At 53.1% G+C, this 15833-nt stretch overlaps 1 protein-coding gene across 7 annotated transcripts in view; it reads left to right on the forward strand.

Annotated features, from left to right (window-relative positions):
- Positions 1 to 15833, forward strand: part of SPG7 (SPG7 matrix AAA peptidase subunit, paraplegin) — a 50981-nt gene that overhangs the window by 19798 nt on the left and 15350 nt on the right. For 5 of the 7 annotated variants that reach the window (XR_010152501.1, XM_024349520.3, XM_054669640.2 and 2 more), the window contains exons 6-9: positions 2524 to 2626; positions 3729 to 3854; positions 4956 to 5118; positions 5512 to 5685. Coding sequence is in view for 6 of the 7 variants with exons in the window: in XM_024349520.3 (XP_024205288.1) it covers positions 2524 to 2626; positions 3729 to 3854; positions 4956 to 5118; positions 5512 to 5685 (566 nt within the window). In the remaining variant the exon portion in view is untranslated. Of the gene's footprint in view, positions 1 to 2523; positions 2627 to 3728; positions 3855 to 4955; positions 5119 to 5511; positions 5686 to 6558; positions 6847 to 9327; positions 9606 to 15833 lie in introns of those variants that run through there. The other 2 variants (XM_024349522.3, XM_024349523.3) reach the window with 2 other exon arrangements.

A 15833-nucleotide genomic window follows, 5' to 3' on the forward strand; every position in this document is an offset into this window, starting at 1 on the left:
TCACTTTCTTTAGTTGTCTGGCGCTTCTGAATTCACATTCTTGTATAATTTTCACTGACTGTGCTCTTTGATGAAAGCTTCCAAAATGGTCAGAGTGAGTGTGCAGATGGCGGAGATACCTAGTGATCTGGCCAGCCTTGTGACAATAACAACGTTCAGATGAAGGCTTCCCAAATGGTCAGAGTGAGTGTGCAGATGCCGGAGATACCTAGTGATCTGGCCAGCCTTGTGACAATAACAACGTTCAGCTTTTTCTATTTTCAGTATATTTTGTTTTCAAAAGTAAGCGATCACTTTCAGTTAGCAAGGCAAGATCAGCCTAGCAGTAAGAAAGAAAGTCAAGGAGGACCGTGATAATGTCCTGGGCTTGCTCTCTTCTACAGACAGGAAAATGGAACGGGAAAAGGGTAGACACAGGAAGGTGAAATTCTCATTTCAGTGTTGAGAGGGAAACAGACCAGGTGGGAGCTGTGAGCACATATGGACCATGGACCCTGACAGGTTCCTTAGTAGGACAAATGAGGGGCCAACGGGTACTGAAACCGAGAGGTTTATTGTTGACTTGTAATCTCTGAAGATGTAGAATGCCAGTGACTGGCAAGTACTCCCTTGATCAAAATGTACCTCTAGCCGGGTGCAGTGGCTATGCCTGTAATCCCAGCACTTTGGAAGGCTGAGGCAGGGAGGATCTCTTGAGCCCACAAGTTCGAGACCAGTCTGGGCAGCATGGAGAACCCCATCTCTACAGAAAAAAAAAAAAAGATGCACCTTTAATTCTATAACCCAGCAACTCCTCGAAGATCACTGCTCTGAGGCTGTGTGTCTCATGTCTTTGTAGGCCAGTGATGTACAGAAGATGGAGGGTTGGGGCAGGCCCATTCTCGTGTCTTCCTAGGCCGATGATGGACAGAAGGTGGAGGTTTGGGCCGGGCGCGATGGCTCACGCCTGTAATTCCAGCACTTTGGGAGGCCGAGGCGGGCAGATCACGAGGTCAGGAGGTCGAGACCATCCTGGCTAACACGACGAAACCCCGTCTCTACTAAAAATACAAAAAAAATTAGCCGGGTGTGGTGGCGGGTGCCTGTAGTCCCAGCTACTCGGGAGGATGAGGCAGGAGGATGGCGTGAACCCGGGAGGCGGAGCTTGCAGTGAGCCAAGATAGCACCACTGCAGTCCGGCCTGGGTGACAGAGCCAGACTCCATCTCAAACAAAAAAAAAAAAAAAGAAGAAGATGGAGGTTTGGGGCAGGCCCATTCTCATGTCTTCGTAGGCCGATGATGTACAGAACAGAAGATGGAGGGTTGGGGCAGGCCCATTCTCGTGTCTTCGTAGGCTGATGATGTACAAAAGATGGAGGGTTGGGGCAGGCCCATTCTCATGTCTTTGTAGGCTGATGATGTACAGAAGATGGAGGGTTGGGGCAGGCCCATTCTCATGTCGTCGTAGGCCGATGATGTACAGAACAGAAGATGGAGGTTTGGGGCAGGCCCATTCTCGTGTCTTCGTAGGCCGATGATGTACAAAAGATGGAGGGTTGGGGCAGGCCCATTCTCATGTCTTTGTAGGCTGATGATGTACAGAAGATGGAGGGTTGGGGCAGGCCCAGGGCAGCCCCTCCTCAGGATGAGGGCAAAAGTCCTGGGATTTGCTTTTTTTTTTTTTTTTTTTTTGAGACAGGGTCTCACTCCGTCGCCCAGGCTGGAGTGCAGTGGTGCAATCTCAGCTTACTGCAGCCTCGACCTCCCAGGATCAGTGATTCTCCCACCTCAGCCTCCTGAGTAGCTGGGACTACAGATGCAAACCACCACATCCAGCTAAGTTTTTTTGTATTTTTAGTAGAGACAGGGTTTATTCTTACATTTTTCTTTTCTTTTTGAGATGGAGTCTTGCTCTGTAGCCCAGGCTGGAGTGCAGTGCATGATCTTGACTCACTGCAGCCTTCACCTCCTACGTTCAAGCATTTCTCCTGCCTCAGCCTCCCAAGTAGCTGGGATTGCAGACGCATGCCACCATGTCCAGCTAATTTTTGTATTTTTTTAGTAGAGATGGGGTTTTACCATGTTGGCCAGGCTGGTCTCAAACTCCTGACCTTGTGACTCACCCGCCACGGCCTCCCAAAGTGCTAGGATTACAGGCGTGAGCCACCGCGCCCGGCCTGAGATTTGCTTTTTACTCTTAGGCTGATCTTGCCTGCCTGATTGAAGCTGATCGCTTACTTTTGAAAACAAAATATACTGAAAATAGAAAAACCCGAACGTTGTTATTGTCACAAGGCTGGCTAGATCTCCAGCATCTGCACACTCAGTCTGACCATTTGGGAAGCTTTCATGAAAAAGCTCAGTCAGCGAGAATGAGACGAGAGAACCCATTTCCACAACCATTTTAATCTGCGCATCGGTCCCAGACGTAGGGATTCCTCGTCTCATCTTGGAAACGTTGCCAGCGGTGGTTCTGATTTGGAAGCCTGTGTCTGTCACGTGACACCGTCTGAGCCTGTGCCTGCCTCTCTTTCTTCCGGCAGTGCCCTGTACTCCGTGGGGATGACGGCAGTGGGCCTGGCCATCCTGTGGTATGTTTTCCGTCTGGCCGGGATGACTGGAAGGGAAGGTGGATTCAGTGCTTTTGTAAGTTCTGTAAATCAGAGCTCTCTGAACTCTTTCTGGTTTGTGTTTGCTGAATACTTTTCCCATAAGCTATACGATGAATACACAGGGAAAACCTGTTGCAGAGAGTAGCCTGAAGCCACAATTAGACAGCAGCTCACCTTCCTTTCCCATGGGCTGGCTGTAAGGCGTGTAGTAACCAACGTTGCCTGAGGGCCTCTCACCCCTAACTCTGGGGTGCCTGAGCCTTGTGAGATTACAGGGCAGTTGAATCTTCGTTTTTCTTTTCTTTTTTTTTGAGACGGAGTTTCGCCCTTCTTGCCCAGGCTGGAGTGCAGCCGCGCGATCTCGGCTCACCACAACTTCCACCTCCCGCATTCAAGCAATTCTCCTGCCTCAGCCTCCCGAGTAGCTGGGATTACAGGCACGCGCCACCACGTCCAGCTAATTTTGTATTTTTGGTAGAGACGGGGTTTCTCCATGTTGTTCAGGCTGGTCTCGAACTCCCGACCTCAGGTGATCCTCCCTCCTCAGCCTCCCAAAGTGCTGGGATTATAGGCGTGAGCCACTGCACCTGGACTTTCTTTTTTGTGTGTGTGTGTGTGACAGAGTCTGGCTCTGTTGCCCAGGCTGGAGTGCAGTGGTGTGATCTCAGCTCACTGCAATCTCTGCCTCCTGGGTTCAGGCGATTGTCCTGCCTCAGCCTTCCAAGTAGCTGGGACTACAGGTGCCTGCCACCACACCCGGCTAATTTTTTTGTATTTTTGGTAGAGACAGATTTCACTGTGTTAGCCAGGGTGGTCTCGATCTCTTGACCTCGTGATCCGCCCGTCTCGGCCTCCCAAAGTGCTAGGATTACAGGCGTGAGCCACCATGCCTGGCTGAGTAATTTTTTTTAAAGCAAATTGCTAGATAAGTTTCTTACCAATTAATGACGAAACATTTCCTTTCTGTGCTTGAAGACTGACCTGTGAGCCTCGTCAGTCTGACATGAGTGAAGCCTTGGGATCCTGGGATGGAGACGTGGGGTTGAGGCGGCTCAGGTGCGTGAGCTGAGCGCTGGCATCGTGCCGCTGATTTCCTGACTTCGCCCAGCTCCTTGCACTTTGTTCTTTCTGCACAGAATCAGCTTAAAATGGCTCGTTTCACCATTGTGGATGGGAAGATGGGGAAAGGAGTCAGCTTCAAAGACGTGGCAGGAATGCACGAAGCCAAACTAGAAGTCCGCGAGTTTGTGGATTATCTGAAGGTGAGAGCAGCGTGGGCCAGGAGGGAGGTGTGAGCAGACGCCGGCCGTCCTCCTCTCCCAGAAGGGCTCCTGCGGGACCTGGAATTCCATCGATGACGTGTCTTGGGTTGGCGGTGACCTCTACCATGTCCCATGGGGACACCAAGCAGGTGCTGGTGCCTGTTCAACCAGCAGCACAAGCCTCGTGCACATGGTTCAGCCAAGCGGAGGCTGCCAAGACCCATGCCTACTGTGCCGTTAGCCGTCCTGGGCCCTTCATCCCTTGCAAAGCTCTGTGCTTTTTCCAGAACCACATAAACACCTTAGCCAGTTGGTGGCAGTGCATGAGCTGCCTATCACGTGCGTCACTTACACGTTTCCTCTGCGGGCCTGGTACGGTGGGTTGCACCTGTAGTCCTGGCACCTCGAGGAGCTGACTTACGTGTTCCCTCCGCAGGCCTGGTACAGTGGGTCACGCCTGTAGTCCTGGCACCTCGGGGCACTGAGGCAGGGGAGTGACTGAGCCCAGGAGTAGGAGATCAGCCTGGGCAACAATGAGACCCTGTCTCTGCAAAACATTTTTTTATTTAATTAATTTTTTTTTTTGAGACAGAGTCTCACTTTGTCACTCAGGCTGGAGTGCAGTGGCACAATCTCGGCTCACTACAACCTCCACCTCCCCAGTTCAAGTGATTCTCCTGCCTCAGCCTCCCGAGTAGCAGGGATCACAGGCGCCCACCACCATGCACGGCTAATTTTTGTATTTTTAGTAGAGACGGGGTTTTTCCATGTTGGCCAGGCTGGTCTCAAACTCCTGATCTCAAGCTATGCGCCTGCCTCAGCCTCCCAAAATGCTGGAATTCCAGGTGTGAGCCACCGCACCCGGCCTGCAAGAAGTTTTTAAAAGTAGCTGGGCGTGGTGCCACATGCCTGTATATTCTCAGCTAGTCGAGAGGCTGAGGTGAGAGGGTGGCTTGAACCCAGGAGTTTGAGGCTGCAGTGAGCTATCATGGCACCCACTGCACTGCAGCCTGCGTGACCCAGAGAGACCTTACCTCTAAAAAACAAAAAAACAAACAGAATCCCCAAGTAGTTAGTGTTGCATCGTCTGCTGCCGTCCAGAGCCCAGAACGCTTCCTCCAGCTTGGCGCCAAGGTCCCAAAGGGCGCACTGCTGCTCGGCCCCCCCGGCTGTGGGAAGACGCTGCTGGCCAAGGCGGTGGCCACGGAGGCTCAGGTGCCCTTCCTGGCGATGGCCGGCCCAGAGTTCGTGGAGGTCATTGGAGGTAAGGTGCTGTGGTTGGGGGCTGTGGGTGGGCTTGGCTGACCACCTGGCTCCTTTCACACATCCTTCCTCTGGTGTCTGGACTGAAAGGGACACGGGTGGGTGGGGGAGTAGAGAAGGAAAGCGAGGTCTGGGTTGGCGGAGGGGTTTTGTCTGCGAAGCACATGATGTTTGCTTCAAAGCCACCGTCACTTGTGGCCTGGGGGGCCAGCACGGTGCGTGTGAACCCTGAGGGGTGGCCAGGGGCCCCCGCGAGCAGCTGCCGTGTGTCTGTTTGTAGGGAATGGGGCTGGTAGCTTTAGTTGTCCTTGGTGTAGAACTTTGGCCCGGGTACAGGAAGAGGCTTTGTTTTTTATTAAGTGCCCATTTCCTGATTCTCTCTGTGTCCCCTCAGGCCTCGGCGCTGCCCGTGTGCGGAGCCTCTTTAAGGAAGCCCGAGCCCGGGCCCCCTGCATCGTCTACATCGATGAGATCGACGCGGTGGGCAAGAAGCGCTCCACCACCATGTCCGGCTTCTCCAACACGGAGGAGGAGCAGACGCTCAACCAGCTTCTGGTAGAAATGGATGGTCAGTGCTCGTGCGCCCCGCACCCCCATTGCACCATCAGAGGAGGGTTTCCGATGTCTTTCAGAACAGGTTGTGGTGAGCCAAGATCGTGTCACTGCACTCCGGCCTGGGTGACAGAGTGAGACTCCGTCTCAAGAAAAAAAAAAAATAGAAATACAGCTTTCAGACCCGGCGCAGTGGCTCACGCCTGTAATCCCAGCACTTTGGGAGGCCAAGACAGGCGGATCACCAGAGGTCAGGATTTCATGAGCAGCCTGGCCAACATGCTGAAACCCCATCTCTAGAAAAATACAAAAGTCAGCCAGGCGTGATGGCAGGTGCTAATAATCCCTGCTACTCTGGAGAATCACTTGAACTCAGGAGGTGGAGGTTGCAGTGAGCCAAGATCTCACCATTGCACTCCAGCCTGCCTGGGTGACAGAGGGAGACTCCATCTCAAAAAAAAAAAAAAGAAACACAGCTTTAAATTAAAAAAAGGTCAAGGTAATAGTAAAAAAGACAAGTAGGAATATAAGTGGTACGTCAGATGTAATCTTTTCTTTTTTTTTTTTTTTTTTTTTTTTTTGAGACAGTCTTGCTCTGTCTTCCAGGCTGGAGCGCAGTGGCACAATCTTGGCTCACTGCAGGCTCCGTCTCCCGGGTTCTCGCCATTCTCCTGCCTCAGCCTCTCGAGTAGCTGGGACTACAGGCGCCTGTCACCACGCCTGGCTAATTTTTTGTATTTTTAGTAGAGGCGGGGTTTCACCATGTTAGCCAGGATGGTCTCGATCTCCTGACCTCGTGATCCACCTGCCTCAGCCTCCCAAAGTGCTGAGATTACAGGTGTGAGCCTTAGCACCCAGGCTTTTTTTTTTCATTATTACTGTTTTTTAGGGGCTTTGCAGCAAAACCCAGAGGGACTGCTAGACAGATTCTGGAAGAGCTGTGCCATTCATCATTTTAGGTCTGTAATGAGTCTGTCTGGTTGTGCTGCCACGTCTCTCCCTGTGCCCCCTGGAGAGGGTGTGACGCTAGTTAGAGGGCGGAGCAGAGCATCACGGTGCTGCACTGTAGTGAGGGAGACACCGCATTTGTTGTGACCCCTTGAAAATGACTTCTGATCTGGCTTTGACGATTTTTTTTTTTTAATGGAGCTGACCCAATAAAGGTGACATGAAATTATTTTTCTTCTGAGCTAGTTTTGCAAGATTATTATTATTTTTTTTATGTGGATATTGTTGTGGTAAAATACATAGCCAGGCTTGGTGGTGCAGGCCGCTGTTCCCGGCTGTTGGGGAGGCCGAGGCAGAAGGAGTGCTGGAACCTGAGCTGGGGAGTGTGCTGTGCGATGGTCTCGCCTGTGAACAGCCTCTGCATTGCAGCCTGGACAACACAGCGAGACCCTGTCTCTAAAAGACAATGAATACGTTCACATAGATTTACCATTTTAATCATTCTGAAGTTCATTGACATTCAGTATATTCGCACTGTTGAGCAACCGCCACCACCACGTGTCTCCAGAACTTTCTCTTCAAACCGAAAACTTGTCCCCATTCAACCCTCCCCATTCTCCATCCCCAGCCCCTTGCAGCCTCTGTCCCGCTGTCTGTCTCTGAGTTTGTTGTAGGGACCTCATAGAATTGGAGTCCTACAGTGTCTGTCCTTTGCTATCCGCCTTCTTTCAAGCACATAACATCTCTAGGGGCTATCTGTGCTGGGCGCGTGTCAGGATTTCCTTCCTCTTTGAGACTGAACAATGCTGCCTTGTGTGTAGGGGCTGCGTCTTGTTATTCGCCCGTTGGTGGACACGTGGACTGTTGTGAATCAGACTGTGTTAACATAAGTACAAGCATCTTTTGAAGTCTCTGCTTTGTAAGATTTATTTTTAATCAGAATTCTAGTTACATTTTAGGTATTGTAGATGAGGGAGACTTTTTCTCCCCAAGTGTTCTGGCTCTGAGAGAGCCGTTGACTTCCTGTTTTCTTTGTTGCCTGTGGCTGCCTGGAGTCGTGTGTCTTAGCACACATGCACAGCCCAGTTTTGACTACTCAGCTAAGGGGGAGCTTGCTCCACCTCTCATTGCAAAATCACTTTAGACTTACAGAAGCGTTGCCACGGTAGTCAGAGTGTTCTTTGATGCCTTCCTGCAAGCTCCCCGAAGGCTGACTGTGACATACATGGTCTGCAGGTTCGGACCAGGCCACGCTGTCCGTGACTGCCCCCCAGACCCATCCACAGGTGCTTCGGCCCCCCCGATGTGGATGTTTGGTCTCCTTGGTCTCTTCCCCTCCTGTGTCATTTGTTGGTCTTGTTTTTTGAGACAGGGTCTTGCTGTGTTGTCCAGGTTGGTCTTGAACTCCTTGGCTCATGCAGTCCTCCTGCCTCAGCCTCCCGAGTAGCTGGGATTACAGGTGGGCTTCACTGTTCCTCAGTGTTTGTCTTTGGTGACTGTGACACTGTACAGGCCAGTGACGTTCAGGAATGTCATCTCTGGAGCTGTGACATGTCCTCAGGATCAGGTTGAACAGTGCATTTGGCAGGATCGGTGCAGCAGTGCTGTGGTGTGCCTTGAGGTTTACAGTGTCGCTGCACCTGTCGCTGGCGGCGGACTCTGCTGAGGACTTTGGCCCTGGGCTGGCATGCATCTCTTCTGGGTGCTCCATGTTCCCTGTGCTGGCGCCCGTCTCTTCTGGGTGCCCCGCGTTCCCGTCTGCCTCTGGGCTGCTGTGAAGTCAGGTAGACTGATGCCCACAGAAGTGTTCTCTAGGCTCTGAAAGCTCTGAGGTTAGAAGATGAAAGTGAGATTCCCGACAGTGTGCAGGACGCAACGACGTTTGCGGAGAATGCTTCACACCTCTCCTGCTGCTTGTCCCCCGTGTCTCCAGTCGTCTCTCAACACGCTTATTCAGGAACTAACGCGTGAGCAACCGAGACCTGAACGGCTGCCTTCTGCACACACGGCAAGTGGTCATGGAAGTCGAGTTTTCAGAGAACAGAATGTCTTCAGAGATGTGGGGTGAGCAGTTGAGATTCTGTGATGTCTGAGGTCACTGAGGAGAGACCCCTCCTCAGAGGTGGGTCCTTGGGGTTCAGGGACCCCACCGCCTCTGCTGGGGGAGCTGACCCTGTACCTCAAGCGGAGATCACCGTGCGTTTTAGAGGCCTCCGGAGCCTCCAGGCTCACTGTACTGCTTCTCTGCAGAGCGTCTTTATGTGGCCTCTCTGGTGCTGTGTGGCCTTCACTGTGGCTCTGACCACGGCTTCTGGAGGCTGCTCAAGGATGGGTGGGTGGTTTGGGTTTTGAGGAAATCTGCAGAGCACCTTGGCTTCTGGCCACAGAGTCTGAGGACTCTCGGTGAGGCGGGTGAGGTGAGGCGGGTGAGGCGGGTGAGGTCGGGTGAGGCGGGCGAGGCGGGCGAGGCGGGCGAGGCCGGGTGAGGCGGGTGAGGTCGGGTGAGGTGGGCGAGGCGGGCGAGGCGGGCGAGGCCGGGTGAGGCGGGTGAGGCGGGCGAGGCGGGCGAGGCGGGTGAGGCGGGCGAGGCGGGTGAGGTCTGGTGAGGCGGGTGAGGCGAGGCAGGCGAGGCGGGCGGCTGCGCTGCTCTGGCTGTGTGGCGTGGACACCGAGGTCTTCGTCCTGTGAGTCTGCGGCCTTCTCCAACCAGGTGCCTCTCTTGACCAGCTACCCTCCCAGGGGACCATGAGGAAGCTCAGAGGAGAGACCCCCGCCTGCGCCTGTCTCACGGAGCCCACAGGGTCATGGAGGGCAATGGAGGGTCGTTCGCTCTGCTGGGGTTGCCTTTTGCACTAAAGACAGAGACCACCTTTTTGAGTGACTTGAGCCCAAAGGCAAGCGTGTATCAAACGATCTTCTCCACATAACCTCTCTGTGCCATCATAAGAATAGCTGCTTCCGCCCCTGGATTTGCTCAGGCCTGGGAATCCGCTGACTGAAGGCCTCTTGTTGAGTGCCAGCTCTAAACAAGTCCCTTTATGCAGAGCCACAGCTGTACATGCTCAGCCCTGCCGAGGTCCCAGGCCAGGCTTTGTTGCTTCCGTTCATGGAAGCGCACAGGATGGGGCTGACGCTGTGCCGGTCGTGGGAAAATCTCACTGGGGAAGATAAAAGCCCCAGCCTTGTTGGTTATGTCAGCCAGTCCATGGCGGTATCCTGCGGACCCCAGAGCCCCCTGGGAAGGGCGCAAGTCAAAGAGCACTGGAGGCACCGCCGGCGATGGACGTCCAGGTCCCAGCTCCTGTGCTGGAAAGCGTTGATGGGGAGCGTCGGAGCTGACCACACGCGGGAGATGCGGATGCCCAGCGGTTCACACAGGCCTCCCTTCAACGTAGTCATCCCCTGGTGGTGGAAGCCAGACAAGGGCCCCTGACGTGCAGCCACACACAGAAAAGGCTGCTGTGAACATTTTATGCTTCGACTTTTTTTTTCTTCAGAGACAGGGTGTCGTTCTGTCGCCCAGGCTGGAGTGCAGTGCCACCATCATAGCTCACTGCACCCTCCACCTCCTAGGCTCAAGCTTCCTAAGTAGTTGGGACTCCAGGCTTGAGTCACCATGCCAGGCTCTGTTTTTTCAGTCTGTGAAAAATAAAGTCATCAGCATGTGAGCTTGGCAGTGCTTGCCGTGAGCTCTTTCAGGTCCAGGCTCCCAGTGTCTGGGCAGTGAATGAGGTCCTGGGAAGCTGGGGTCCTGGTCCTGGTCCCAGTGTGACCCGGGGACACCCCTACCTCTGTGCTTCATGTGGCAGTAAATGTATCAAGCACGCTCTGCCCTGGGAGCCGTGGACTGCCTGCCAGGTGGGTAGATGGGCGCTGGCAGAGGGAGAAGCTGAGGCCCAGCAGGAGCCGGCCGTCTGACTCACAACTCACGCCCGCCCACTGCCCCTGTACTCCCCTGGGGGTTGTGAGCACTGCCGAGCCCTGGGTGACGCTGGTGTGGCCAGGCTGGAGCGCAGAGAACCGCACTTGGGGTTCAGAGTGTGTTCTCCCACTCAGAAGCGTCGGCTCTGCCAGGAGCGGGATGGGGATGCAACTTTCTTCCCCATTTTAGACCTCAGGTTGGAAGGGCGCACTCAGGTGGGAGCAGCCGCTTCGGGTTGGGTGTCTTGTGCTGTCCTGGTGCGTTGAGACATCCCTCAAAGAAAGCACGAGTACCCTCCACACCCACATAGCCAGGGCATCCACTGTCACCACTCGACGTGGAGGTCCTGTTGGTAAAATCTTGACAAGAGCCATTTAGAGAGCACGGGGGGAAATTCTCCCAGGTCCAAGCAGAATGGACAGTGAGCCTGGGGGACGGATGGACAGGAGGAGGCCTGGGCTTCTGGGCTCCACAGGCGGGGAGGGGCCGGCAGTGTGGCTTATTCCCACTTGAGTCAGCTCTTGAGCACTTGCTCGTGGCCCAGAGGTGATGCTGCTGTTTCTGCCCTCTGTCCTCTCAGAGGAAGTGGGTGCTGGTTCAAGGATCTCAGGCTCTGAGCGGGAGAGCAGGGTCAGGTCTAGCTTCTCTCCGTGGCTTGCTCCCTGTGGTGCTGCCTCTGCCTGCCCTGCCGTCTTCCACATGCGTCTCCAACAGGGAATGGAAGGAGCCTCTGACCCAAAAATATCCCCCAAACTGTCGGGTCCTGCGGCAAGTTGAGGGCCTCTCAGGGGTCCTGTCTGGGGCCCTGTGGGAAGTGAGGCTGTGGCAGCCAGTCCTTTATCCTGAGTTTGGTTGCTTGTTTTTTGGACAATGTCTTAGGTCCCAGCAATGGTGGACCAGCAGGCAGCCCTGAACACTGAGGATACTGTGGGAAACCCAGGCAGGAGCTAAGGGGTGGGAGCTCAGGGCTGGGGGGTGCAGATCTCGAGGCCCAAGGGGCCATTTTCCCAGTGGGTGTCTTGACTGAGTTCTGAGTGTTCTCCAGGGCTCTGAACACAGCCCTTTTTTGGACATGTGGTTTACGCACTCTATGTGTCCCTTGTCCTTTCACCCTCTAACGGGGAACAGCAAAAGCTGCTCATTTTGATAAAGTTCAATTTATCAATTTTTGCTTTTATAGATCTCGTTTTTACTGTGAAGTCTAAGAACTGTTTGCCCGCCGGGCATGGTGGATCACCTAAGGTCAGGAGTTCAAGACCAGCCTGGCCAATATGGAGAAACCCCATCTGTATTAAAAATACAAAATTAGCCGGGTGTGGTGGCGTGTACCTGTAATCCCAGCTACTCGGGAGGCTGAGGCAGGAGAATCGCTTGAACCCGGGAGGCGGAGGTTGCAGTGAGCCAAGATCGCACCATTGCACTCCAGCCTGGGCAAAAAAGAGCGAAACTCCTTCTCAAAAAAACAAACAAATAAAAGAACTGTTTGCCTATTCCTAGATCCTAAAGATTTTCTCCTGTGGGTTTCTTTTTTCTTTTCTTTGAGACAGAGTCTTGCTCTGTCACCCAGGCTGGAGTGCAGTGGTGCAATCATGGGTCACTGCGGCCTCAGCCTCTGGGACTCAAGCCGTCCTACCGTCTCAGCCTCCTGAGTAGCTGGGACCACAGGTGTGTGCACCAACATGCCTGGCTAATTAAAAAAGAATTTTTTTTGTGGAGTTGGGGGTCTCACCTTGTTGCCCAGCCTGCTCTTGAACTCCTGGGCTCAAATGATCTTTTCACCTCAGCTCCTCAAAGTGTGGGGAATACAGGTGTGAGCCCCCATGCCTGGCCTCTCATGGGTATCTTATAGAAGTTTTAGATTTTATCCATGATCTTATTTTAAGTTAACGTCTACATGAAGTGGGAGGTTTGGTCAGGTTCATTTTCTGCCTGTGGAAAAGTGCTCCAGCCCCACTGGTCTGAAATGCTGTCTTCTTTCCACCAAGTTGTGCTTGCACCTTTGCCGGAGCTCAGGTGGATGTGGGGGTCTGCGCTGGCTCTGTGAGTCTGTCCTTCCGCACACAACTGGTCTCTCGCTTCTGTGAGACGAGAGCAGGTGGAGTGATTCCTCCCACTTTGTTCTTTACCAGAATTGTTTCAGCTATTCCTTTGCCTTTTCCTATAATTTTTAGAATACGCTTGTTCCTGTCTACCAAAGTATCTTGCTGATATTTTGATAGGAACACACACCTCGTAGGAGAGCTAGAGTAAAGAGCAGTGACCGGCCCAGATCTGGGCCATACCTGTGATCCCAGCACTTTGCGGGTCTGAGTTGGAAGCATTACTTTAGCCCGGGAGTTTGAAACCAGCCTGAGCAACATAGTGAGATTCTGTCTCTAAAAAAATACAAAAATTAGCTGGCAGTGGTGGTGCGCACCTGTAGTCTTAGCTGCTCAGAAGACTGAGGTGGGAGGATCACTTGAGCCTGGCAGTTCGAGGCTACAGGGAGCCGTGGTCACCCCACTGCACTTCAGCCTGGGTAACAGGGCGAGACCCCATCTCAAAAACAAAACAAAACTCAAAAAACAGTGACAACACCACACGCTGCTGAGGATGCAAAGAAACCAGATCCCTTGTACGCTGCTGATGGGGGTGTGACGTGGTGCAGCCTCACTGGGAAACAGTTTGGCAGTTTCTTAAAAAACTAAACGTGTGCTCACCATATGACCCCGTGTCCACATGCGCTCACCACATGACCCCGCGTCCACCCTCCTGGGTGCTCATCCCACGAAAGCAAAGACTTAGGCTCACACGAAATGCCTGGGTGCCGACGCTCATTTACCTGTAATAGCTAAAAACTGGAAGCAACCCAGGTGCCATTCAGTGGCTGAGAGCTGAAACTGGTGTATCCTTATCACGGCGTTCTGCGCAGCAATAGAAGAGCTGAAACTGGTGTATCCTTATCACGGCGTTCTACGCAGCGAATAGAAGAGCTGAAACTGGTGTATCCTTATCACGGCGTTCTGCGCAGCAGTAGAAGAGCCGAAACTGGTGTATCCTTATCACGGCGTTCTGCGCAGCAGTAGAAGAGCCGAAACTGGTGTATCCTTATCACGGTGTTCTACGCAGCGAATAGAAGAGCTGAAACTGGTGTATCCTTATCACGGCGTTCTACGCAGCAACAGAAGAGCTGAAACTGGTGTATCCTTATCACGGCATTCTGCGCAGCAATAGAAGAGCTGAAACTGGTGTATCCTTACCACGGCGTTCTACGCAGCGAATAGAAGAGCCGAAACTGGTGTATCCTTATCACGGTGTTCTACGCAGCAATAGAAGAGCTGAAACTGGTGTATCCTTATCACAGCGTTCTACGCAGCAACAGAAGAGCTGAAACTGGTGTATCCTTATCACGGCGTTCTACGCAGCGAATAGAAGAGCCGAAACTGGTGTATCCTTATCACGGTGTTCTATGCAGAAATAGAAGAGCTGAAACTGGTGTATCCTTATCACGGCGTTCTACGCAGCGAATAGAAGAGCCGAAACTGGTGTATCCTTATCACGGTGTTCTACGCAGCAGTAGAAGAGCTGAAAGTGGTGTATCCTTATCACGGTGTTCTACGCAGCAATAGAAGAGCTGAAACTGGTGTATCCTTATCATGGTGTTCTACGCAGCAGTAGAAGGAAACGTTCTTCCTGCAGCAACAAGGAAATGACGCCAAGTGAGAAGAGCCAGGCTTAGTATCGTATGAGTCCACTTGTACGAAATGGTCAAAATAACAAAATTCTGGGGATGGAGAACGGGTTACTGGTTGTCAGCAGTTAGGGGAGGTCTCCAGGGAGGAGGGATGCCTCTGGGGAGGGCGGTTCTGTGTCTTGAGGGGAGATGCTCGTTACGTGAACGTGTGTGTGACACAGGTGTCCATCTGTGGAGCACACGCACAGGTGAGAGCACATAGGAGTGGGGGCGTCTGAGCGGGGGCCTGGCGTTTCCATGTCAGTCTCCTGGCTTTGCCTTTGTTTTGCAGCTACTGAACGCACAGCTGCTGGGGGACCAGGGCCAAAGGGACTGCTCTGTGCTGTTTTTGCAATTTGTTGTGTGTCTGTTACCATCAGAATACAAAACTTAAAAAGTCACACCAGGGATCCAGTCCCAGAAAGTCCATATCCTGAAACCGCATGTCCCTGACACATAGCTGCCCAGGGGGAGCATGTGTCCAGTCCCAGGAAGTCTGTATCCTGAAACCACATGTCCCTGACACATAGCGGCCCGGTAGGGAGCACGTGCCCTGCAGGGTGGCCGCCCTGACACATAGCGGCCCGGTGGGGAGCACGTGCCCCGCAGGGTGGCCATCCTAACACATAGCGGCCCGGGGGGAGCACGTGCCCCGCAGGGTGGCCGGGCTCTGCTGAAGGCCGAGCTGTGCTTGAACCCGGCGCCGCCCCCTCTAGGAGCTCGCACTGCACCTCTTTGGCCTGGCTGCTATTTTTCTTTGAGACCGATGTTCCTATTACTTTTCCCATTTTTTTTCACTGTTTATACAATCTTTAAGAATTCTGTATCCACAGCCCTGGCCTCTGCAAGGAAGGCACTCCACGACACTGAGCAGTAAGCCTTGGCAGGCCTTCCAGACAGCTCTGGAGGGGCCAGCTTGGGTCCCAGTCCCCACCCTCTTGTTCCTTGTGTCATAGTGAGACAAGGCACTTGTGCTTCTGCTGCCTGTTTTTGTTTCTGAGTTTATTTTAAAAGTCACCGTGATTTTAAGGCACTGTCTTTGCCTTGGCGAGGTGGTTCTCTTCTGTGATCTCCCTTGTAGAAATGTGACTGGGACTTAGCATCCCAGCTTATCACATTCTGACGTGTGGAACCAGGGAGAATGGTTGTGTCTTTCAAAGTTCCTTTGAAATTCAGGAGCGATTTGCTTGGGAGTGGGGTTTGTCTTGGACTGAGCTGCTGTCCAGACCTGGCGGCTACGGCTTAGTGAGGCTCAGGACCGTGGCCCTGGAGAAGCTGGTCAGGCCCCTCAGCCTCCTCAGAGCGTTCAAGGTCCTGTCCTAAGAACATGGGGTTGCTGGAGACAGGGTCTCACTCCATTGCCCAGGCTGGAGTATAGGGGCATGATCATAGCTCACTGCAGCCTTCACCTCCTAGGCTCACATGGTCCTCCCACCTTGGCCTCCCAACGTGCTGGGATTATTAAGGGTTCCTTATATTAGTCACGGTAAATCCTGCTCTTACATTAGTCACGGTAGATCCTGCTCTTACATTAGTCATGGTAGATCCTGTTCTTTTTTTTTTTTTTTTTTTTTTGAGACGG

Source organism: Pan troglodytes, chromosome 18, assembly GCF_028858775.2.
Source record: "Pan troglodytes isolate AG18354 chromosome 18, NHGRI_mPanTro3-v2.0_pri, whole genome shotgun sequence".
NCBI lineage: Eukaryota > Metazoa > Chordata > Mammalia > Primates > Hominidae > Pan > Pan troglodytes.